The 27,281-nt window shown below is 38.6% G+C and overlaps 1 protein-coding gene across 1 annotated transcript in view; it reads left to right on the forward strand.

Annotated features, from left to right (window-relative positions):
* The window catches only part of CTNND2 (catenin delta 2), a 664,153-nt gene that overhangs the window by 444,803 nt on the left and 192,069 nt on the right, over window positions 1–27,281 (forward strand). Inside the window, exons 11-12 of the mRNA XM_054714357.1 lie at window positions 834–966; window positions 26,022–26,235. Coding sequence (XP_054570332.1) covers window positions 834–966; window positions 26,022–26,235 — 347 coding nt within the window. The remainder of the gene's footprint in view (window positions 1–833; window positions 967–26,021; window positions 26,236–27,281) is intronic.

Consider the following 27,281-nt stretch of genomic DNA (forward strand, 5'->3'; position numbering starts at 1 on the left):
AGAATCCAAATAGTTGGCCCTCTTAACTTGATATTATAATTGGTTGAACTGACTTCAGAAAAATATTTATTTGCTTAATGGTGCAATCAACCTTATGTTTTAGAATGGATTTAAATACCTTAGGGCATTTTTCTTAAAATTACATAAACAACCAGCTTCTTGGAGTATCTAAGATATAAAAAGAAGAATACAGGAAAACAATATACAATGCATTAAATGTGTTAACATTGTATGACTAATCTCAGCTCTTTAAATAAATAATTTCCTTCTTGTTGACACACATTTATCCTCAGAGAATCGTTTTAAAAAAGAGGTAATAGCAATTATGATAACCATAAAAATAACGATGACATTAACTGCTATTATGACACTGTGGATTGTATCCATTCAGTTATATTTCTTCTCTGATAATTTAGCTAAACACTGTACTGGAACCAGACTGTTGAAATACTATATTAGAAAGTAAATGTGACCTTGTAAATTATCCTTTTAAGCCCAAATTTAAAAGGTATATATTAATAAAAACAGATGCTATTTTAAGTCATTTTTTTCACAATCTTCATACACATGTAACTTAGTTGATACATCTATGATAGTGTATGTAGACACACACCTAAGATAGAATATGTGTAAAATGGTTTATATATATATATATATATATATATATATATATATATGCAAACCATTTATTTAAGGAAGTCTTCTTAAGTGGGTCCATGTGTAAGGAAACCAGAACAATTGTTTGTGAAATATTCCCATAACTGTAAAGGTAACTGAGTGTGGACAGTGTGGCAGGATTCCTCGCTCATGTTCTCCTGCTTCCTTCTGTTCAGAGAGTTTGGATGGAGAGACCCGGAGCTGCCTGAAGTGATTCAGATGTTGCAGCACCAGTTTCCTTCGGTCCAGTCCAATGCTGCAGCCTATTTACAGCACCTCTGCTTTGGAGACAATAAAATTAAAGCCGAGGTAAGCACTACTGGATTCTCCAATGACCAGTGCCAGGTGCATCATCAGTGAGGTTTTTAGAATAATATTACAACAGGAAAGAAATAAGAAAAGTAAAGCTTGAAAACGTTGATCCATTTAAAAGAATGAAACATAGCACTTTCCATTTAATTAATTGGCGTGCCTACCATTCGCGCTTCTGTTTTAATAAATGAACACTGCGGAGTAGAGGAGCAAGGGTACATGTGTTAGCGTTAAGAAAGGGAAGATTGTCAACCGCTGTACTTTGGGTGTGATTTGCCTTTCTCTTCCCAATTCCATCTCTGGACTTGTTTCTGCCTTTAACTCCTACAAAAATACAAAGCATCCTATGTTGGCTCCTCAATTTCCAACAAGATCACTACACTCAATGTATGTCATCATCTGTCTTCCCTGGAAAACTCATTAATAAGATGGGAACTTTAGGCAATAAACCAGCTTTGTGTTATAACCAAGAATTCTGAGTCATTCACAAAAGTACCAGCAGATATAATACACATATGCGTTCCATTAAAGAGAATAATGTCTGTGGCCATCATATAAACAATTGTTAGCATGCTTTGTAATTCAGAAATATGTTAAAGTGTATAAATTATGGTGTGTGATATTTCAGGAAAATTATGGTGGTCAGCACAGCAAACTCTGATTTTTTAGACGAGGGGCAAGCATTTGCATATAAGCAGCTGAGTAATCATTTAAAATAAAGATTTTATAAGTTATGAATGTAATTGCTTGCATCCATAGCATGTAAGCAATTTTTAGGATGAGTCTAAATTAGTTTAAGAGAGGAAAGAAATTTGAAGACAGAATTGCAATTTATTATAGGTTTTGCTTGCTTGCATTGGATATATATAGCCTAGCAGCTTTTCATTTTTTTCTGTCTCTTCCCCTGGGACTCAGAGGACTAGATCCATGCTCATTCTTATCAGGACAGTCAGATTTGTGGAATAAATACAGAGCAGTGGTTCTCAACCAGGTGCGTTATCGCCCAAGGGACATTTGACATCAAGAGCATTTTTTATAGTCACCATTGGAGAGGGTTGTGGTGGTGCCATTAGCATCTCAGCCAGGGATGCTGCAAGGCATCCACAATACACAGGACAGCACCCACCTCAGAGAAGTATCCAAATCCCATAGCCAGCAGTACCAAAGTTCAGATAAAGAAAAATAGTATCCATCTAAGATAAATTTAAAATGTCAAAACATGCCACCTATTAAACTGCCCTACAAGTAAACTAAGCTTATGTGTGCCAACTGGAAATCATCTTCATCTTTCTCTGTTTTTCTTTTTTTTTTTTTTTAAATGGCCATTCAAAATGAAGGACAGATTTCTGCTTAAGGGTCCACATACCATCATTTTTTGAAGAATACAACTTTGAGGGTCTCTCTCAGGGTCACAAAAGTATTTCATTCCATGGTTGGTATAAAGTTAGTTCAGGAGTGTGTGTTACCCCCACTAAAGCAACATGCCCTCCATCTTGAAATTTGGTCTCACGTCAAGACTAATGACAGGACACACACATACCACAAGGGTGAGTTACTCACATAATGAGGCTTACTGGGGTGAGCAGCGTGGCTCCCAAGCAGGACCCATTAGGCTTCTGAGAGGAAGAAAGGAGGCGGGCTCAGGATTTCGTGCTAGTTATAGGGGGTGGGGGTGAGCAGAGTGAGGTTCCCACATGCGGACAGGGACTTGCAGAGTTTGAAGTCCCTGCTGATGCCGCAGGAGAAAATACCGAGCTCTCTTATCAGCTTGCTCAGATATGGACAGAGGGGCCGAGGGAGAGTGAGGCTGAAAAGCTGTCAGAAGCGAAACATCAAAAATTGGAGTCCAACTCTATTACAAGGAGTCATGCTGTCGGTCAGTGCAGACATCATGGCCTGGGGAGTTCACAGTCACTGGTCTGACTGGCTCGGCTGTATGATCCATGGTCTGGCCTTGGAGCCTGTCAGTGGCAGTGAAGCCTGGCAGCTGGCTGTGAACATGGGTGGCCACAGCAGAAGCACCCCAGGGCCCTACAGTGGACAAGAGGCGGTGCAATGAAGCAGTGACCAACACACACATCAGTGTCAACAGATGCATCTTCCGATGGCACTTCCCTGCTCACCAGCTGTGTCTCCTGGAACGAGCAGCCTCAAATCCAAGTTCACTGGGCCAGTAAGAAAACTTAGGGACAGGGCTTTGGTCTGCTGATTTATGGAAGTGAATTCTCAGCTTTGTTTTTATATGATCGGACATAATTTTGAACAAAACTGAATTTCTAGGCTTCGTTATGTGAAAAACGTACAAAGTTCTGTAACAAGGAATGAGAAAGATATGATTTATGACCTTGCAAGCCTTTTTTTAGTCTTTAAAAGAGAGCTGCTGATACCTCCATTGTAGAGTCTTCGTAGGGACTAAGTAACTTAATGTTTGCAAACTGACAGGCTCCAAACACTGCCAGAATCTCATGATAATGTTTCCCTGGGACCTGGGAGTCTGGGATGAGAATAAAGGAAAGAGTGATGTAGGCTGATACCAAGTTGACAAAGTGAGATGGAAGTTAATAAAATCCAAAGGAATAGGAAAAGTGTAAAGGGCCTAAGAAAAATACAAAATAAGTCATCTGGAGTTTCCCTTTCTCCTTCAGTCACATAAGGAGTGCACATGTGTTCACATGTGTGCCCATGTACACACATGCACACACAGAGAGATGTGTAATTTTGCATAGACCTATTCTGTTCTCTCATCCTAACTCAGGGCCCAAATCATTAGTAATAGTCCTCTCTTTGTGACAGATGACTGCCAGTCATGTTTTCATACACAGGCATTGATTTTTGTAATTACCTGTTGTCCAAATACTAATCTTACAGGCACTAGCCTTTTCAAATTTACTCAGTCTTCTAGTCTTTCTATTGCATTTTATTCTATTGATTTAGCTCTTCAGTCTACATTTCATTATTGGTATTGACTTTGCTCACACAATGGATAAGCCATTGAGCAAAAAGCAGGATTAAATCTCGTATATGTGGAGGGTCATAAATCATGTCTTTCTCATTCCTTATTACAGTACTTTGAACAGTTTTCACATAATGAAGCCTAGACATTCAGTTTTGTTCAAAATGATTCCAGATCTAATGAGAACAGAGCTGAGAACTCACTTCCATAAATCAGCAGAACAAGTTTTCCTGCAGGTCTGGTGAACTTGGATTTGAGGCAATCATCAGGGAGGTGGGACTGAGAGAGAGGACCCAGTGTGGTCAGTTCGGAACCACCTGTGACTAAGGTAGAGTCTGCAATCCACTGGCTGCCCTGACTCAGTCAGGGTAGAACACTCAGTTATACATACTTTGAAGATCAGCGAGTATCCAAAAATTGGGATAGGATGGCATAATGCAAACTGGAGATCCCAGCCAGACTAAGATCAGAAGAAAAGCAGTTGAGGAAAAATTGAAACAAGTGGGGAAGGAGGAAGCAGAAGGAGAGGGTCTGGGTCATTCCCACCAATGCACCAAGTTTGTGCAGTGCATTTTCATGAGCTAATGAATATCTGATGTGTTGATGGGTCTTCCTACTAATTTCAAAGGCAGAGCCGCGATGGGATGGATGTCAATAATGTTAGAACTATGTTTGCCATATTCTATCTCCAGAATTGTTGGGTCTGTCACAATAAATTGAGCTGCAGATAATCAGGAGAGTTATTAACATGAAAACTTGCTCATGTGTCTGTACTATAGGCATTTTTTAAAAGTTGCCTAAACGTTTATTACTTCTTAGTATTTTTCCACAAGTCTTTCTTCATTCTATCTGGGAACTCTTCCTCAGTTATAAATTTTAAGGACATCCCATGGGTTTGGGGACAATACGAGGTGCCTGTTATGGGTTGTAATGGTTTGAGTTTATTTATGCTCCTCCCTCTTGCATCTCCCCTCATTTCTTCTCATGCACACATTAGAGCAGGTGTGCTGATAGGCACCCATAGTCATACCTGGACAATCATACACAAACGAGAGCATATATGTCTGTGTGTACGCTACATGGTGGCATTCAAGGTGATATGTGATCTAGGGGTTAAAAAAAAGTATTTGCCCATTTTCAAAAGACAGGAATGGATTATTTTTTAAAATTATTTTTATTGATTTTAGAGAGGAAGGGAGAGGGATAGAGAGAGATAGAAACATCAATGATGAATCATTGAGGAGCTGCCTCCTGCACGCCCTCTACTGTGGATTGAGCCCGCAACCCAGGCATGTGCCCTTGGCCGGAATCGAACCTGGGACGCTTCAGTCCACAGGCCGACACTCTATCCACTGAGCCAAACTGGCTAGGGCAGAGTGGATTATTTTTAATATTTTAAAATTTTAAGTATTTTTATTTGTTATTATATATTTAAAAATTAAATTCAATTAGAGTTTTACATTAACACAATAAAAGTTTTAACTTAAAATGTTAAATAGTTAAACATAAGACCATCCACTTAAATAACATGCCTTTTTAAAAAACACTCAAACTTTCTTATGTGATGTGACACGTGGGAAGGACTGAGCTATGTTTACTTCTGTGTGATGGAAATGTCTGGTGACCACCACTGATGAAGATTTAATTTACTTTTTTTTATCTGGCTTCCTCGTTTTACAGGAAAAATCAGCTTCATCTATCAAATATGCAACCAAAATGTTCCAAGTGTGTGAAGGTCTTGTACAGTAAACTTATGAAGTTTGAAGATGAGAACAATTTATGTAGGAAACCAATGCTAATTTTATCTTCCTAACTCCTAACAAACCTCTTATTAATTGCCTTACCCTCTTACTTCCAATAAAGCACTTTTTTTTTGTTTTTAAAGAAATTGAATTTTTAGTTCTAGTGGGAAAAAGAGTTTTGTGTTTAGTAGGGGAATCAAATATTAAGAATGTATAGATCCTATCTTAAGGAATCTACAACCACCTGGACAGACAGTGGGTAAACAGGGCCCTATCACATCAGGTGTTCAGCCCCTTGGTAGGGCAGGTCCCCAGCCTGTGACAGTGTTTAACACAGCTCCAAACCCAGCCTCGAGGAGTCAGAGAGAGCTTCCCGCTTCCCCTAGTGATTATGACACAAAATTTTAAAATTTTAAATTAGAAGTTTCCAGAATAATATAGCTAATCTATACTCACCTAGAATTGACAGAAGAGCGCTCAGATTTAAGGGTATAGGTCCTTTGGAGTGTGTGTGTGTGTGTGTGTGTGTGTGTGTGTGTGTGTGTGCATGCACGCATTTCCATATACTTTCAATATATTTGTACCATTTACACATTTTTTCCTAGATTGGCATTACCTTTTTTGGTGATGTTAACTAAAACATAGAAATTAAATTCTGTGTATAAAAATATGCACACCTTCCCTTCCTGTCCCCATCCCTCACCCCTTTTTAGAATATTCCATAAGCATAAAAAAATTCAGACTTGTTCCTGTCTACTACACTTAAAGTGCTTCATAATTTTTATTTTATTCTTGGTTCTTTCCACCTCATATAGTTCAAGAGAAGATGCCATCCATCTTTTCAGCTGATTACCTTTGAGCCATTTCTTCTCTTTCCTTCATCATAAATTGTTCAGTATTTTTTGCAGAGGAGTCTGTGTTGGTTACTAGATGTCAGTAGACAGTATACTGTCGTGCTTACAGCACTGGCTCTGGAGCCAGGCTCTCTGCCTTTGAACTCTACTCCTTTCCAACTCTGTGATCTTGGGCAAGTTTCTTTACCTCTCTGAGCCTCAGTTTCCAAGACTGTGAAATGGCAGGAGAATCCACATAACTTCAGGGAGAACATACATAGACTGCCAGCCAGCGTGAGAGGTTAAGAAATGTGCATTATAGTCAGTATATGTCGCAAATGTAAATTAAGGAAATCTCTTCCTAATAGTTCAGTGTAAAACCAATTTCATAGTGTTGTAGACAGAATGTCTGTCCATATTCTACTTTACTTGTACTGTTCATCATTCACATTTTGAAATCTATTATCAGCAATATGACGCATTGGAAGCGTGTATTGTGTGTGGCTCTATTGAAACAAGTTGAATCTAAGAATCATTCATGCATGCAACTTACAAGGGCACGTAAATATGTCCAAATGCTTAATTCACTGATATTATGGGAATGTGGAATTAATGAATATATTCATTCAACGATATTCACTGAGCAGCCCAAAAGTTCCAGGCACTGATGTTACAGCCGTGAATAGACTAGACCCAGATGACTAGACAAGTTAAGACCTATATCTATCACTAGAGGCCTGATGCATGAAGATTCTTGCAAGAATGGGCTTCCTTCCCCTGGCTGCAGGCACCATCTTCGCTCAGGCCCAGAGTTGCCTTTTTGCCTTCCCACGCTGCCCCGAGGCCCAGAGCTGCTGGGGTGGTGCGGAATGCCTGCATCATCGCCACGGCGACAATTCAAGCATCCCGCCCTGCCCCCGGCCACTTGGCACCTGTGTATGCAAATTAACCCGTCATCTTTGTTGGGTTAATTTGCATACTCACTCCTGATTGGCTGGCAGGCATCACGAAGGTACAGTCAATTTGCATCTTTCTTTTTTATTAGTGTAGATATGTCAGATGGTGTTAGTGGCCCTGAAGGAAACCCAACACAGTAATGGGGGTAGAGAGTGATGGGGTTGGGGACCCACTGCTATTCTACATAAGGTGGGTCAGGAGAGTCATCTCTGGGAAACGGTGTTTGAGCAGAGCTGGAAAGCAGTGACAAAGAACCACAGACTGAGTTCTCTGAGGAGGAGTGTTCCCATGCACAGAGCAAACTAACAAGCAGGAAGCAGGGGTGAGCTTGTCTGTGCTCCAGGAGTCTGTTAGTTTCCTGAGACTGCTGTAACAAAGTACTACATACACTAGGTGGCTCAAAACAACAGACATTCACTCTCCCAAGATTCTGGGGGCCAGAAGTCCAAGACCAAGTTATCAGCAGGGCCAGGCTTCCCCTATACTCTGGTAGAATGCTTCCTTGCCTCTTCCTAGCTTCTGGTGTGGCCCTCAGTCCTTGATTTGCAGACATGTCACTGCTGCAGTCTCCGTGCTTTGTTTTCTTGGCACATTTCTGAATGAGATTGCCTATGTCATATTTTTGAAAAGACCTGTACCTGAGGAACTAATCCCTCCTTCAGGGCTATAGTCTCAGTTTATATCCAACCTAAACTTCTTTAGCTGGCATTTCCAATCACTTCCTTTCCTCCAGTCTCCAGAGATGGCAGAAAACCCCTGGCCTTGTAGAGACTGTTTGCATCCTTAAAGAAAATGTGAGACCTAAAATTCCTGTTAGACCCTAGAGATTGTCAGAAAACACTGACATAAGAAAGGAACTACCTAAAAACTCCAGTCAAGTGCAGGAATTTGCTCAATAACTCTCTAAATTTGGTTAATCAGGAGGTGTCTACTAGATAAATGAACAGGATGTCTCCGAATCTGGCTCCCCCTGCCTTTTTTCCTCTGATGCTTCATCCTGTTCTATAGAGAAATCATAGCCCCAACCTGTGATTCCTTGTCAAAATGATGGACAAGGAACACTGTTGGGAGACTGCCTTCCTTCAACCTAGTTTATAAGAAGGTTAATGTTAACAGGACAAAAACCAATATGCCAGAGTGCATCTTCACAGTTGTTCAGGTTGTATTCTTTTGAATGATCATTTGAGAAGATATTTATAATAGTGAGTCATTCATTACTTGTATAGACAGGGTCAGCCATCCAGTGTGCAATCTGGATGTCAAGGAGACTTTTTCTGTCTTTTCTCACTGAAGGTATCTGAAAAGAGAAACATGTAACACTGACTGGTGGTCATTGTCCAATAGGCTAGCCACTGAATCAAGAAAATGCGTAACAAGAAGCTCTCTCTCCTTGGCACTTCTTTAGGGAGAGCAGACATTGAAATGAGAGTGCCTTGGTCCTACCAGACTTCAGTTTGATCAGGTATGGAGGTACATCTCAGCCAGCAGCCAGAGAATTAGCTGGTGGTTAAAGCAAGAGGTGATGGACTGTGTGACTAGGAGATCTAAATGCCACCCAGATAACCCAGGATATAAATTCATTTTAAGTTATTCTGGTTAGCAGCCTTAATTCCATCTGCAACCTTAATCTCCTATGCCATGTAACATACATATTTACAGGTTTGGGGATCAGGGCATGGACATTTTTGGGTTGGGGTGGCGGCATTAATCTGCCTACACCACCTGTTAGAGGAATGCAGATTCTCACTCAGCGTTAGGAACCCTGGGAAGCACACCTCTGACTGAAGGATGCCTCATGCCTCTCGCTCTGTGGGGCTGCAGATAGGATTCTGGAATTGTCCCACTAACAGACCATTTTCCCATTGACTTAGTTGGCTTTATAACATCAGGTTGCTCCATGTTGAGGACCACATGGTCTCAAAAGTTGGTTCATTAATCATATGTTGGGCAAGTGCCAATTATGGTTATTAAAATCCCCATTCAAAAATTTCAAATTTCCTCAATCCTGTAAGCATGGATAACTATATTAACAAATATTGCACAATGTTTTGTATGTCTCAGAGTTTCCAAAGCTAAAGTTTTCCCCCTTTCTGGTAGTCCTCCAGGCTCTAGATTTAATTTTTCTGCAATGAACACCCTAAAAAATGAATCAATAGATGGTCATTTGTCTTGCAATTTAGATTTTTTTTTCATTTTAATGTCTTAAGCCCTGAAGGGCAATAGCAGAATATGAAAATTGTGAATTATGAATAATCTTCCTTATTGTTCTGACTTCTCTGTCCCTTTACCATTTAGCCCAGCTCACCTAATGGAAATTGAGTGTTCAGCCATGAGCCAGGGCACTATACTAGATCCCATGCTTTTATATATTTTTTTACATTAAGGAAAAACAAGACATCTGCATATCTATAATTAGCTAATAGATTCAGCATTGGCTCCTGTAAACAAGATGCAGGTGTGTGTACTGCAGAAGCATTTCATATGTAGTATTGGCTTTTCCTTGTGGGAAAAATCACTCTCCCTTCTTGAAATGAAGAGATGAACCTATAAGAAAAACATTTTTATTATGCGCATAATGTTTGCTGGGCCAGTGTCACTGTGTTCACCATTTTATAATACTCTAAGCTTCTCAGATCTCTTCTTAGGCACCAGAATTCTTTCTTCTTAAGTACTAATTTACTTGGCATTAGACGTTTCTCCTGCAGGGTGGACTGTAAACATTGGTTTGATTTCAAAATTTCAAAGTTCATAGTCAAAACTGCATTGTCAGGAAATAATGTGGAGTACCTGCTATGAGCCAGGTACTCCCCTCGGTGCTGGGGATTCAGCATTGAAAAAAAATGAGGCAAGATCCCCGCCCTCCCAGCACTTACCTCGCTCTGGGTGGGTGTGGGCAGAAAACCAGTATGAATGTGGAATATATCAGGTAGTAAATGGGAGCAAAGGCAGGATCTAGAGAAAGGGAGGTGGAGTGAGAGTGGAGGTTATTTTCGATAGTAAATCAGGTTGGGTGGACACCTGAGTGATGGAAAGGAAGCCACTCAGAGGAGGCCAGGGCAGCACGTTGGCTACTCAGGATCTTCTAGAAGCCCAGGGGAACTGGAGCCAAAAGTGAGTAAAGAGAGAATGATGAGCAATGGAGACAGAGAAAAGACAAGGGCAGGTCACACAGGACCGAAGGCCAATGTTAATGACCTTCTGATGGTGATGGGGATCATTTGAGGATTTTGAACAGAAACCACCTGATCTGATTATGTATGCTTTAAGAAACAAAAACAAAAAAATTACTTTTGAAAAAATAGGTTTTTATTGACCTTCAGAGAGAAAGGAAGAGGGAGAGAGAAACATCAACATCGATTGGCTGCCTCCTGCACGCCCCCTACTGGGGATTGAGCCTGAAACTCAGGCATGTGCCCTGACTGGGAATCAAACCATGACCTCCTGGTTCATGGGTCAACGCTCAACCATTGAGCCATAGCAGACAGCAAAAAAGAATATTCTTACTACAGTGTATGCAGGATTTAAAAACAAAACAAAATTCTTCCCTGAATCCATGCTTCATTATTAGTCCTCTGCATTGACCAGCCTACTAAAAACAGAGTGTAACCGTTGCCTTTCTTCTAAGCTGAAAAAAAAACTTTATTCAATAACACAATAACTTATTTGAAAATTCTTAAAGAATTAAAAATGCAAACCAGGACATTTATGTATCAAGTATTTTTTAAAGGCATAATTAGAAAATCAATAAATAAGACAGAAATAAGGAAACTTTATTTTTTTTTTTGCCTGGATTTTATATGCTGAAGATATTTTAAAAGAGTTTATTAATAAACTGTGCTAGGAGCTAACATCTGACAGTGGAGTAAAATCAGAGCATTTGTGACTTATAATTGGGGCTCCAGTCCTCCAATCTGTTTCACTCCAGGACTGAGGAACTTTGAACAGAAGTTATTCATTTAAAGACATGATCTTCTCAGTCTCTGTGACTATTTTAATTATTGGAAGGTAGACTACCTAAAGAACAGGTCCTTTGAACCCACAAGGGATGGGTTATAAGGAAAAAAAAATCATACTACAAAATTTAAATTGGAGAAACAGAATGAATAATTGAAGGAACAGAATGAATCCTATTTTGGTGGAGGAAGGGGAGGGAGACATTTCTGAATTACTTTCTATTTAAAAGATGTTAACACTTACACACATATTTATTATGTATTAATATATTGTGACACTATAGTATATATATACAAACATTATAGACATGTGGCTCTGGCACCACCATCTTACTAAAGTTACTAGGACAGTTGTTATGCCATCAGAATCTCTGGGCTAACTATTTATCGTGATGATGAAGTCTAGAATCAAGCCCCCTTTTCCACTGAGATGACACGTGACCTAGGTGCGCTGCATTGCACTTGATGGGATTTCTTAGAACATAATTTTTATTATCTCAAAGGTCAGGGATGCACTCAACAAGTTTGTATTTTTATTATACCAAGTTCCAAATGTGTAAATGTTCTACCTGGGTTGATGGACAAAACGAAGAGTGAATAGTCTCATAGAATAACTCATATTTCAAGATGCTGTGCTGCAGACAAAGCCCTGGTAGCAGCTTGCTTTGTCTTCAAGATAAACATGCTAGAGAATAGGGTTGACATGTTCCAGTTTATGGATTCTCAAAAGAGCTGGTCCCAGGGGTTGAATTCACTGGCTGTCTGGGCGCTCTGGGAGCCTGAGTGGAGGAGCTCATGACTTGCCCTTTGCTCAGTCTCTGGATGCCCTGCAGAGGGGGCATCCAGATGGGGACAGAGTTAACTGGGAATCACAAGGTGGTTTTATCCAGTCACCTCACTGGGCCTCTGAGCACAGAGCTGTCAGAATAAGAAAATCAAAGTTAATTTAAACAGATGATTGAGAGATGTGGGAAACCCATGCATATTGAACTATTCATAAATTCCCAGATGGCAAGCAAATGGCTAAGAATGTTTCATTGCTAAGGTATACTTCTGCACAACCCACATGCCTTCTTTGGTACTCTCGCACATTAATTCTCATGCCACACTGCCACAACTTCTTCCCCTGTTATTCCTCTGCTCAGAAAGCATGGTTCTCCAGCCTAACACCCCAAGTAGTTTCTTATGTGCTGTTCAGTGCCAGCCCCAATGTGGTCTTTGCCTGGCATCCTAAAGCACCCCTTGCATCCTGCCTCTGCAGACCTCCAGATGGGCAGATACCCTTCTCCACAGGCCTCACGTTTTCTACTCCATAAATTGTCCAAGTCTGATAGTAATAATAATAATATTGTCTACCCCCACAGTCTTCAAGTCGCTTTAAGGGCCAAGAAGATATGGCACCGTCTAATGCAGATACGCACTCTTTCCCCTCAACCCTACTACATGTGTACCCCGCTTTAAAAATCATGGCCCTGCTATGCCCCAAACATTTTGGAATTTAATCATGTTCTCCATTATGTGGTTCAGTGGTCTTTAAACAAGTCTGGTAGGTCCATTCTTGTTCCCATATTCCTCAGGGTGAACCCAATGCCGACAGTGGCTAGAAGCCCCCAGATCTAGGCCGGCACCACCTCCCATTTGCTCTCATCTCTCCTTGCTTTTGCTCCAGCTACCCTGGCCTCCTGTCTCCTCCTTAGGACCCTCTACCACCCCTTTATATCATTTTGTCTCTATTCAGATGTCCTCTGAACATAGTGGCCTGGCCAACATCTCCCCTGTAACACCTTCCCTCATCCTCCTCCTTTTCTGCTCTATCTTTTTTATGGTTCTTCTTTTTTTTTCTTTTTATAACCCAATACTGTTTATTTGAAACAAAGGGAGAAGGAGTGCTGATTAGAGGTAATGGACTGCCTGTACAGGACTCTATTATGGTTCTGATCACAGGGGAGGATCTGGGTTTTGAGGAGCTTCAGCTTGTGCGATTTGGCAAATCCTCTTTAAGGAGCGGAATACCAAATTATAACTAAAAATTGCTAAGTCCTCTTCCGCATAAAGCTGCCTCTCTGTTTCACTATTCAAATGACTAATTAGCTTCTTTGCTGTTTTTTTTTTTTTTTTTTCACTTATTTTCTCCCTACTGCACAGGTACAGGGGCTTGGTGCATCTCACTCACCTCTGAGCCTAGTACCTGAGCAGACGAGGCCCTCCATAAACATTGGTCAAATAAGAGACTGTCCAATTCATACAAAAATGATAATATTTGTAGGCTCCATATATATTCATTCTGAGATGTGTTAATTTTCTAGTAGTTACCTGTCTACCTTACAGGGCTTGTGTTTTCAAAATGTATGTGTGCTCATCTAAAATTCTTATGAGATGTATATGAATTTAGCTTTGCCATCTACAAATACGTTAGATTCTATATTTTCCCAATGAAGAGGTACAAGATCAGCTTAGTAATTATTCATCTGAAGGTAGGCATCAGTACTCAAGGGAGATGACTGATTCATTATTTTAAAATTTAAGACCAGAATTTGAAGAGCATTTGTTTTTATTAGATCTTTAATCTTGATTTAAATTTTCTATATTAAACTATTCAGTCTCAGGCCGGCCTCATTTATGTATGGATGGGAGGGGATCAAAGAGAAAGATAGAAAAGGAAGTGAAAATCTGAACCCTTGTTAGATGAAGATGTATCCTAACTTCAGCATGTAAGTATGACTCCCGTGAGGATGTATTAAACTTATATTCAAACTTCTAAAATCAGTATAATCAGGATATTAAAAGCTGAAGCAATATATTATATCTGTATACAATTATTTTTAGAATTAAGTTGTTTCCATTCTTGTTTGTGCACAGGACTCTTGCTAGTCCTTGAAATCATATACTAGTAGATATTTACTTCCATTATTTTTGTCTTTAGTTGGCATATTTAGTTTTTAAATTCTTGGAATGTACATAATGCATAGTCAGCTTCCTTAAGCTGTAATTCAATCCTTCAACATTAGTTTGTAATTCTTTTTTTTTTTATCACATTAACTTTTAAATACACTAGGCTCTATTTCTTGCTATCCATTTTCTTCTATTGAGCCATCTGACCCCTGCGTCATTGTCACAATGCTTTAATTACTGAGGATTTATGTAATACTTACATATGAGATGCAGTAATTCTCTCCTTGTACTATTTTTCATCAAAAAACTATTCTTCATCAACAAAGTATTCTTTGTTTTTATTGCTTGCTTAAGATTCCACATGAAAGAATCTTTTTATCTTGTTTGAAATAAATCTCTTTTGAATTTTGATTAAAATTATGTTGAAACTGTGTACATTTTGGAGAATCCCTAACCTTTTCAATATTGACAATCATTAAGAAGGAGTTGTTTCATTGTATTTATCACTGGTTTTGTTTATATTGCTCGGTAAAAACTCTTAATTTTATTCAAGGAGATTCTGCATGTCTTGGGTGCAGAGTTTACTACGAGACTCAACCTCACTAGTAACAAGGGAAATGCAAATGAAAACTAAAAAGAGATACCATCTCTTATTCAATATAAAAGAAGTCAACCATTCCAAGCATGGTCAAGGAGACTCTTACTCTCTCCCAGTGGGGAATAAGTTAGTGCACGCTTTTGGGCCACATTGTGTAGTTGAATATAAACAAAATCTAGATACACCCCACCAATTCCAAGCGTCTATCCTAGAGAAACTCTTTCATGGTGCACACAAATGTACATGGCACCATTGCTTGTGTAAGCAGATCATTGGAAACAATGAAATATCTACCAACAGGAGACTGGTAGAATAAACTGTGATTGATCCTATAAAGGAATACTTCCCAGTAACAAAAGTCAGTGCCTAGATGCTGTGCCTGTTGACTTGGATAAATATCACCAATGTAATGCTGTGTGATAAAAGCAAGTGAGAAAAAATAGGTGCGGCATGATACCACCGACCTATATCTAAAAATGTAAACCAAGCTATGGATGGTTGGGAAGAAATACCTACAGCATGAGACACTGTGTTGTAGGGGTTCAGATCACAGACCTGGGCATGGGCTTGAGTCTTCACTCTGCTCCTGCTCCCATGTGACATTGCCAGTCATATCATTTCTGTGTCTCAGTTTCATCATCTGTAAAGTAAGGATATAACCTTTTTGTCACGCACTACTTACATTTGTTTCTAATGTGTGTGTGTAGCACTCTTTTTCATTATAACTTCTGGCATTGTTATCAAACTTAGTTCTTTCTATCCCAAGTAATATGGAAATATTCATTGATTCATTTTCCTAGAGTTTATTTTTGTTTTGGTTCACATTTTAATTTCTAATCCATATGAAATTTATTTTGTGTAAATGTAAAGACATCAAATGTTATTCTCCCCCCCCCCCCTCAAATGGTGCGCCTGTTTTCAAAAATTCTAGGTAATGAATCCCCACTGCTTCCCCACTATATCCTGAAGTCTGGATCTTTTCTGGGGTTTTTATTCTCTTCCATTGTTGTGTGTTGACTCTTCAGCCATTGGCATATTGTTCTGTTTGTTGGTGCTTTAGCGTATATTCAATATTCTGAGTTTCTCTGTTTTTTTTCTGTGATTTCCCCCCCTCCATGTTTATTGTCCTATATGAAATTTAGAGTCATTATGTTCAAAAACAACTTCAACGTATGTTGGGTTTTAAATTGGAACAGCTTCTATTGTTAAATTAATGAGAGGAAACAGATGTTTATAATACTGCATTTTCTCATACAGGAATATGGTATAATTCCACATTTATTCACATCTGCTTTTTTTGTACCTCAATAAGTTCATATAACTTTCTTCATACAAAAACTACTCAATTCTTATTATGTTTATTTTCTTAGTATTTTAGATACCATATTGCTATTTTAAATGAGATATTCTTCTATTAAAATTCTGAATATTTTAGTAAATAGCTAAACTATAAATTAATGCATATTCATAAGTAAGCTTTTTATTTTTTATATTTTTATTTTATATTTTATTGAATTCTCTTATTAATTCTGAAATATTTTTAGATTTTGATAAAATGTGGTTTTTTTTTTGTTTTGTTTTCCAGTAGATTTATCTCCCTACGTTGGTTTTCAGTCTTACTGTATTGACATATCCACAACAAAATTAAACAATTAGGATAATAACTGTCTTTATGTCATTCTAGATTTAAGTGAGGATAATTTCAGTGTTAAATTGCTTAGGTGCCATAGTAGTTATTGATTTCCTATGAGCCACGTTTAAGTACAAGTTCAAATAATCTACTCAGCTAGGACATAAGTACTCACAACCAGAAACAAAGGCAGTGACATGGAGTCCGGTCGAGCAATCTAACAAAGGCCCCAGTGGACAGACCCCTCCGTGGACAGCTGTCCATGGTCAGCTGTCCAGCCCACAGGAAAGAAGCCATAGGGATCAGACTCTTGAGAAGGGGGAGAGAGAAAATGTGTCCCCACTGGCATCCAGAGAATTCGTCAAATACACTGTCCACCTTTGTTGAGAGTGGGTATTTATTTTAGGCTGTAGTGCTAACTATATGTTATAGATGTAAATAACACAGGATAATGAGGTCTCGCACATATTTCAATGGAATGTCAAATAGAGTAAATTTATTACAGTCAAATAGAGTGTGTGTCTGCTTGACCAGACTGTGTGTGCAGACCCACAGGAGATAGGATAGTACTCAGAGAAGGAGAGAACTGAAAGGTGGGCCCTGAACCTTAGCGTGTGGTCTTGCCAGGAGAGATCCACCCACTCACACATGGCACTTGCTTCTAGGTAAGTCAAGGACAGCAGTTTGGGGCCCTTTCAGCTGAGTGGGACCTGGGAATGACTTAGGTACTTACTAATCCGATTTCATCCACACTTTGTAACTTGGAAAAAAACATGTGATTTTTCTATCACTCGGTACCTAACTTGGAAATAGAAAGCAAACTTTTGCCCTAACCGGTTTGGCTCAGTGGATAGAGCATCAGCCTGTGGACTGAAGGGTCCTGGGTTTGGTTCTGGTCAAGGGCACATGTCTGGGTTGAGGGCTCGATCCCCAATAGAGGGTATGTAGGAAGCAGCTGATCAATGATTCTCTCTCATCATTGATGTTTCTATCTCTCTCCCTCTCCCTTCCTCTCTGAAATCAATTTAAAAAAAAAAAAAAAGCAAACTTTTGAGTTCAGTTTGGAGCACAGTAAGGGAGACTTGTATTGGAGGCATTCTTTCTAATTCTCAGTACTTCGTGATTTTGTATTCTCTATGTACAAGGACTGCTCAAACGTATACCGGGTAATGGAAACTGCTAGACTTATTCGGAACATGTTGAGTGTGTCTGAAGGATGCCTTTAGAAAAGGAATGTGTGGAATCACTTGAAGTTCTTGTTAAAAAGGAAAGAAGAGAGGGGTCCCTTCCTGAGTGCTCTTAAAGGTAATAGATCTCATCTTTGGCATGCAGCAGTTCTGAGCACCCAGGAGTGTTTGTGGAACGTCAGCTGCCAGCCCCCAGAGGGACCCTCTGAGGCCCCTTTGACCTCCGTGCTGGCGTCATTGCTGGGCAGCAAGATTTTCAATAGACAGCCTGACTTCCTCTGTGCATCTGCTTAGACCTGTCCTGAGACAGGGGACTGTCTAGGAAGCTTCACTGCCTGTGATCCCAGCTAGCAAGAGGGGAATGAAAAGGACCACGCACTGTGGTGTATGGAATTTGTGTGCCATGTTTCCGGTTCTTTGTTCCTTTTAAAGTGTCTTGTAAAATGCATCGCTGGGTGCATTTTACATCCTGACCAACTTAAAGGGCTTTTCCCAACTCTTATCTTTATCTTTTAAGTGATGGGATTGTGAGGGTGATGAGAACTTGAAATTTTGAAATTCCGTAAAATAGGTCATTTCAGAGACTTTCATGGGAAATAGTTTTCTTTAACCAGAGTTATGGGCAAAAACTATTATTAATACATGTCTAGTACAATATCAGCTACCTCACTTAAATTGAGGGTAATAAAAAAAAGAACAAATGTTCAGATTCTTCCTTTCAGGTGTTCATTTTGTTCTAAGTCAATGCAGTTCCCTCTGTGATGGTCTTCAGTGACAGCGGGAGGCTTGGCTTGTTCAGGGGGCAGGAGCTGGGTTTGGAAGTCTGTACAGGGTGACAAAGGTTCTAGGAATGCTGGGTCTGCAGACTGGAAAAATAAGGGAAATCAAGTTACAATGCTAATGTATGTGCAGACATTTTTATCTTTCTATATGAGTTTCAGAAACCAAATAGCTTTCTGCTAGACACAGATAGAGATTAAACCAAAACACCTACACATCCTTCATCATTGCATATGAGTATTGTCTGGGAAGAACCACATGATTCTAGAACCTTCTGAGTCATTTAACTTGTTACTGGATATAGCTTTTGCTACTAGTTGCATTTTCTGTCTGTTTATTAGAAGCTAATTTGATACTAAAATCAAAATATGGTCCTTCTCCTTGCCTAATGATTCACTCTGTATTTAAAAAAAAATTTTTGCTTTTCTTCAAGAACTAGTATTATAAATACATACCGTATAGTATAATGTCATTAGTTATATACCAGCTTGAATTAATAATATATCAGATAAAATATATTTTACATACTAAATAAAATTTATAAAGTTATAACTTTGAAATATCTGCCTTCTACTGATTCTATCATACATTAGCATATTATTAAGTTAATTCACATATTGACCAGATAATAAGTCAATTCAGAATATCCTTTAACTAGTTGATGTAGTGGGTAGTTTCTTAACAAATACTACTCATTGAGTTCTTTGGTAAACAATTCACATGTGAAATTTAATTTGATCCTGAAAACAACCCTAGGAGACAGGTTCACATTTTGTTCATGTACAGACATATAAGTAACTTACCTCAGGGGATGCAGGTTTTAAGAGAAAGAGGAATGATTTAAACCCCGTTGCTCTAGCTTCAATGCCAGAATCCCCAAACACTGCACTATAGCCCCTCTCTAAAACATAATTTTAAAAGAAACATAATCCATCTTGGTTTACCTGATGAGTGGAGAAAATAGATTATTTTACACAACTATATATAGAGAGAGATTTTCTCTCAAAATTCTCAAAAATAATTTCTACCATAAAACTAAAAAAGGTTTTGGCCTTTATATATTGTACTTCTCTTTTATTCAGAGGCAACTATGCATACATATATCAATTCAAATTATATGGGAACATTGATTATTTAACTGGATTTACTATAAGGGCATGGGATGGAGGTAAAATATGTATTTCACAAATGATAACTTTGCAATTTCTACATTAAAGTGAGATTCAGTGACCTCTGGTTAAGCCCCTAGTTGTAGAGCCAGAAACTTTGTATCTTCCAATAACCTTTTAAACAGAGAAAATTACTTAATTTTTAAACATTAATCAGGCATATAAATATATATATACATATAATTTTTTAAACCAACACTGATGAAGAATAACAGTTAACTGGAATATACTTCTTTTTAGTTAGATTTCTATAAGCCATTTCTCAGACATTGTGACTTGATTGTTCATAAATATCTAGAGCAAGAGAAGTGCTATGTATTATTAGTGCTGCAGACTGTTTAAATCTATTCAGAGTCTCAGGTCCAGGCTAGTTTCTTTTAGCACTAAACCAGAAGCCTGAAGTTATATCCCTTTTGCTTAAGACCAAATGGATCCTGGAGAGGTATGGAAATATCTACCCAGGACCTTAACTCTTTGAAGTCCTTATCTCACCTATGATAGGTTAACAGAAGGCGACTCAGCCTCTTCTCTCTTCTCCCCTCAGTTCTACTCCCCGCCCCCCCCCCCCCGCCCCTTTCAGATGCAGAGTATATGAGCTACTTCTTATTGCTTGTTTATTGCTATGAACACCTACAGCCCAGGCCTTCAGGGTCTCACTATCCCTGAAGACAGGTGCCCCTCAAAGGGAATTCTATTTCTTGTTAAAGTAAGTTTTAACCCACTATACCTCATTATCATCATTATAATTTTATGAAGAATGTTATGAACTTACAAGCATGGTTGTAACTGGACATGTTCTTAATTATTCACTGAGGCTGATATCAATTTAATGAGAATATCTAATTCATTGGTAAGTATATATTATCCCCCATACATGCAGATAATGTTAAGAGTAACGAATTTCTTAAGTGGTAAGACCTCATTTTTTGCAATGGGTGATATTATATTACTTGCATTTTTCTTGTATTTAATTCCGTTGTCTACCTATTTTCTGACTTAAAAGGTTTACAAATATTCTGGCTTCTAATGAAGGGATAAGAAAAAAAAGCATTGCATCCTACTCCTGAATGATTTTTAGATACATTTAGTTCTAGAGTTTAAATTGTAAAAATACTTTAAAGCAATGGTTTGCATGGCAAAGGTGTGGAAGCCGATTTCATTCTCCCTCAACACAAACTGGGTGAGCTTCAGTGATTCTGTGCACACACATCCCAGCCTTTTCCCCAAGAGACTGGGGTTTAAGAACGTTCCCATCAGGTTTAAGAATGTCCTCTCTGTAAACACTGGAAAGGACAGGCAGTACAGCATAGTTTTGCTTTGTTTGATTGGTTAATCCATTTTTAAATTTTTTCCTGGGTATGGGATCCATCAGCCCCCATCGTTCTCTCTCTGTCCAGATCCCTGAAGTTCATAGCTAAGTAGAAAAATAAATGAATGCTATTGATATAGGAACAATTTACTAAAGTGGACCATTTATCAGAGAATCATATAGTAAATGAATTTGTCTACCCAGGTTATGTATGAAGAGCTCTTTCTTATCATTCCCTGAGCCTATAAGTTCAGGGAAGTAGCAGATATAAAATTTGTTCATTTCAAATCCAATTCAAGCTACACCTCCCTATGTGGACCTCAACATTGTTTTTATTCAATCATTTCTATTAATGTAAATAAACCTGAATCACACAGTCTTAAAAAAAGAAGAAAATGCAATGAGCTGTCACTGCAACCTACCAGAATGGCCAAAACCCCAAACACTGACAAAATCAATTGCTGGCGAGGATGTGGAGCAACAATAACTCTCATGCATTGCTTCTGGGAATGCAAAATGGTACAGCCACTTTGGAAAACAGTTTGACCAGTTTCTTACAAAACTATACATGCCCTTACTTGCACAATCCAGCAATTGTGCTCTTTGGTCTTTACCCAAAGTTGAAAACTTTGGTCTACACAAATACATGTAAAGGGATGTTTATAGCAGCTTTATTCATAACTAGGGGCCCAGTGCACGAATTTGTGCACCTTGAAAGGAACTGTGGGCCCTGAAGCTGCAGTAGGCACAAGGACAGGTCTTGGCCCATCCTCCGCGCCCTCACCTGGCCCCTCCCACCACAGTACACCACCTTAGTCTGGTGCCCCTGCTCACCTGCTCCACCACCCGCTGCAGCCAATGCCTGCCATGTTCCACACACACCCCTGGTGGTCAGCGCACATCATAGCAACTGGTTGCTCAGTTGTTCTGGTTGTTCTGCCATTTGGTCTATTTGCATATTAGCCTTTTATTATATAGGATTGCCCAAACTCGGAAGCAACCAAGATGATTTTTAATCAGTGAATGGATAAATAAACTGTGCTAGCCCTAGCCAGTTTGGCTTAGTGGATAGAGCATAGGCCTGTGGACCAAAGGGTCCCAGTTTCGATTCTGGTCAAGAGCACAGACCTCTGTTGCAAGCTCCTCTCCAGCCCTGGCCAGGGTGTATGTGGGAGGCAACAAGTCAATATGTGTCTCTCACATTAAGTTTATCTCTGTCTTTCCTTCTCTCTTCTACTCTCTAAAAATCAATGGAAAAGTATCCTTAAGTGAGGATTAAATTTTAAAAAAGATAAATAAGCTGTGCTACATCCAGATTGTGAATATAATTCACTACTATATAACTCAGTACTAAAAAGAAATGAGCTATCTATCAAAACATTAAATGCATACCGCTACGTGAAAGAAGCCAATCTGTAAAGGCTACATACTTTATGATACTTTATGAGTTCAATTATATGACATTCTGGAAAAGGCAAAACCATAGAGACAATAAAAAGATCAGTGTTTTCCAAAGGTTAGGGAGGAGGGTGGGAGGGGTGAACAGGCAGAGCACAGAGCATTTAGGGTTGTGAAATTATTCTGTATGATGCTATAATGATGGGTACATGAGATTAAACATTTGTCAAGACCCCTAGAATGTGCAACACCAAGAGTGAACCCTAATTTAGATTATGGACTTGGGTGATAATGATATGTTAGTGCAGGTTCTTCAGTTACAAATGTAGCGCTCTGGTGAGGGATATTGATAATGGGGAAGCCTGTGCATGCATGAGTACATGTTTAAGAACTGTACCTTTTGCTCAATTTCACTGTGAACATAAAACTGATCTAAAAAACTAGGTCTATTTAAAGATAGTAAAAAGGAGAGTCAGTTAGAAGTACACTAACAGGTGAAAAACAGCTGCACCATTTCTCCATTGATTGATAAATATTTATTAATTTACTATCACATGCATTTTATTTTGTTATGTTTTACATATATTAGATATATAGCATTTTATTGATTTATTTTACTAATATTAAACAGAATTATTTAAGATTTGATTGGAACGATTGTGCATGATGATACTTAGGGGAGTCAGGGAAGAGGGCAAACTGGCTAAAACAAGGGGAGTGATCAATGGAAAGGATAAATGGGATGGAGATTGCTGGGAGAGGGATTAAAGGTGCCATTTCAAAGAATAGAATTTTCCCTAATAATTTTTCAAAGAGAATCTGTACCTTATTAATGTTTAAAATAGATTTAGCGTCTTATAAGGGTTTAAGGTTGGATATAAGAAGAAATTAGAAGAATGGGTGTGAGGGAAAGTCAAAGGGAGGGAGGATCCAGGAGAAAAGCAGAGGGGAAATGCGGAGTGCAACATCGGACCCTTCCACAGCCACCCAGAATCCCTGTAAGTATAAAGACCCTGTGAGATAATTGCAAGTCTGCCTCATGGCTTCCCTCTGGTCCTGCTGGGAGAGGGGAGGTGGCAGGAGAAGGAGGAAGACCCTAGGACCCAACCATCACATTTCACATCCATGAATGTTTAAATATCAGCTCAGACTACTGTTTGACCTCAGAAAAACTAAAGTAGGATTACCACATTCTTAGATAAATTCAACCCCAAGAAAACAAAAGTTTTTAATATTGATGATCTGGTGACCACCACCCCCTCATAAAAACAGCAGAAAGAAAAGTTTATTGTCTTATTTTTGTTTCTCTAAATAGATTAAAATAGAATTTAAGATATTGCTATAAATTTGGATATATGGCATTAATTAGGGTCACACTGAATACATTGTGTTCTCATTATGCCGTTAAGAATTGATATTGCATTTGTTTTGAATTCATTTTCCCTTTAGTGCTTTGAAATAATATTTTAATAGCTTGATTCATTATGTTGTATTAATGAGGATATATTATCATAAGTTAAGAATATTAACTATAATAAATAATAAAGCTAATCTATAGATAAAATAGATTTACTATACCATCTCCTTTCAATATATAACAAATTGGTTAACTGTGAGAATGGTTTTATTACCTCTTTTTCATGGTTTCATCATTATTAAGATAGCTAAACCCAGAGAATGTTTAAGTAAAGCACACACATGCAAATACACACATAAAGAAAATGACATTTATAGTTTAACTTTTTTGTAAAAGTGGAATATTCCTCCTGACGTATTATAATAAAGTTGATGTTATTGCCCAGCTGTATGTCAAAAACACATGTATACAGTGGTAAAAACTTTCATCTCCCTTGGATGGGTACCAAACAGGTCCTTAGTAAAACTGTACATTGGAAAAAAGTTGTTTTCCGATCCTTTCTCTCTGTTTAAAATTAGCCCAGTAAGCCCTTTAGTCACCTTCCCTGGGTGCTGTCACCACTATAGACTGTGCAGGCACCTCAGGGAAATTAATTCCCTTAACAACCAGGTCCTCCCTCTTCCTTTCCTTGTTCTCTTCTTACAGGAAGTAAACACATTCATGTTTTCCATAGATGCAGAGTCTGTGAGTTCTAAGTATTACAACTTTTTTGTGTTTTTATTTTATTGATGGATGAAAATAATTCCTACAGGCATATTCTGAATCATCAGATGGCCCATCTTATATCATTTTATTTGTAAGCTGGTGTGGGAAGGTCTGCTGTAACCCCCAGAGATATTCTGACCTGGTCACAGAGGGTCTGGTCTTTTATATCCTTTGAAGAGGGATATTACTGGGTTTTGAAAAGCTGAGTGTTAGCTAATCTGAGAAACACGACTGTAACAAGTAATATACTCTCCCTCCTAATTCATTATTTATTGAAAATCTACTCTGTGCCTGGCCTTGTGCTTGGGATAGGGATGGAGTTTATCAGTGAATGAAACAGACTTGCCCTCCAAGAACATACTTCTAGCAGAAGACAGACAATAACAATAACCATAACAATGAAGTTAGAACATGACAAGTGCTATAAAGAATTCTATAACAGGTTAAATTAAAACAAGATGGTGGAGGGCATGGTTCAGATTGCAGTGTTAAATACTGTGGTTGGAGTAGCTTCATAGAGAAAGTGGGATTTGAGCATCTTTGAAAGAATTGGGGCATTGAGCCACGTGCCAGCCCATATGCGGGATGAATGGATTTTCTATAATAAGAAAAGTAAGTAAGGAAGGTGCCATATTATACTCTATCATGCCAAATTATAATTCTTCAATTCCTGAGGGATATTAAAATTAAATAAAGAAAACAATATTACTGAATGGATCATGTTATTTTTTTCATATAAATGCAGAAATAGTCAAGTATAGCTTTGTACAAAGTAGTCTGTATGTTAACTAGCCAGTTTTTTGCTTTAAATTTTTTAATTGGTCTAAAAAATTAAAGGGTAACACAATCTATAAACATACTGCAATGTATGTTTTTACTAAAAAATCAAAATTTTCTTTGGGTAAAAAGAACACCGAAATTGATTTTGTTGTTGCTATTAATCAAATACCTATGTTAAGCACTAGGTCTTAGTGTTCTGACTAGCTCTCATGGCGAGTGACTTTATTTTCCAGGTCTTCTCAGATGAACATCCTTGTATGAAATATTCTGGTTTCTCATTTAGTTTCTGGTTCCTTTGAAATATTGGGAGCATTTCCCTATTAAGCATAATTTTAACATTTTGTACATCAGTTCTGCAGCCCTTTAAGACAGTGGTTAAACGTGATCAGTCTTAGGAGTGAGAAGCATTCTCTTGGTCCTCCATCTGCCTCATGCCATGAGTACTTAGTATGTGGGCATATTTTTGCAGAGAGATGGGTCTGAAATCCATTAGAAAGTTAAAATATCCTTTCCAAAATCCCATAGCTTGAAAGGAAATGCATTTGAATGTTTATCGGTAGGATATTAAAGCAAGTAAATGCAATAAAATCTAATGAGAGCACACATTTGCTTTCTTTTTTGTTTCTGTGCCTTAATTCAGTTCAGTGCAATTAATTGTAGCAGCCACTTCATATGAGAAAACCGTCTTGATTTAAGAACTGAAAGCTTCCTCTCTAAGGCACACGGCACTGTGTTCTTTGCTCTTTCAGATACGGAGACAAGGAGGCATCCAGCTCCTGGTGGACCTGTTGGATCATCGGATGACAGAGGTCCACCGTAGTGCCTGCGGAGCCTTGAGAAACTTGGTGTATGGGAAGGCCAACGATGACAACAAGATTGCTCTGAAAAACTGTGGTGGCATCCCAGCGCTGGTGAGGTTACTCCGAAAGACCACCGACCTGGAGATCCGGGAGCTGGTCACAGGTTAGAATCCTTATTAATAGCATGACTGTCTCTCAAGATCAATCTCCATTCTCCAGCATAATAGGAAATGTGGAGAGTCCAGACCTCTCCGAGGGCTAACAGCCCTAGGCAGTTCAAGTAGGTGTTGGCAAATGACGAAACAAGTGACTAAGAGCGTATTCAATGTAACACACGGAGATTGATCAAGTTCAATAATTATAACCCCATAAACATAACCCTCACTAAAATTCTGTGACCATATTTCAGTCTTTGTCATTTGACTGAGTACCCACAGGTCATCACTAGAATGGCATTAATAATGATTAAAGGGACCATTGCATTCCTCACTCAAGCTCCAAGGGCCCTTCCTTTATCCCTATAACTTGTTTCCTAAGCCCATTTCTTCTATGAATTACTTCTACCTCTGATTTTGTAAATAAATGTTCTCTTATAGTTTGAAAAAAATAATGATGATTAAAGAGCCTGGTACCTGAGTTATTGCTAAGAACGTATATATTCTGGTTTATACTGTGGTTAACAACAGAGAACTTCTCGTATTTAACAGTTCATTTCAGTTATAAAATATTAATGCCTACAAAGTACCAAGGTTATATGGGTATTCAATACTAAGGAACTTTTCAATTGTGAACATGAGAGAAAGCCTTTCCATAAACATAGAACGTTTGAGTTTTGTAAAATAAAGAAAATTATCAAAACCACCTCTTAGAGCCATCAAGATTAATGAATGAGCCAAAACCGGTTTGGCTCAGTGGATAGAGCATCGGTCTGCGGACTGAAAGGTCCCAGGTTCGATTCCGGTCAAGGGCATGTACATTGGTTGTGGGCACATCCCCGGTAGGGGATGTGCAGGAGGCAGCTGGTCGATGTTTCTCTCTCATCGATGTTTCTAGCTCTCTATCCCTCTCCCTTCCTCTGTAAAAAATCAATAAAATATATATTAAAAAAAAGATTAATGAATGAGAACATGTAAAGCATTTTGCACATACCTTTCTTGGGATACATATGGACACAGTAAACATCAGCCATTCGCTGTCATCCCTCACTTT

The sequence above is a fragment of the Eptesicus fuscus genome, chromosome 4 (assembly GCF_027574615.1).
Source record: "Eptesicus fuscus isolate TK198812 chromosome 4, DD_ASM_mEF_20220401, whole genome shotgun sequence".
NCBI lineage: Eukaryota > Metazoa > Chordata > Mammalia > Chiroptera > Vespertilionidae > Eptesicus > Eptesicus fuscus.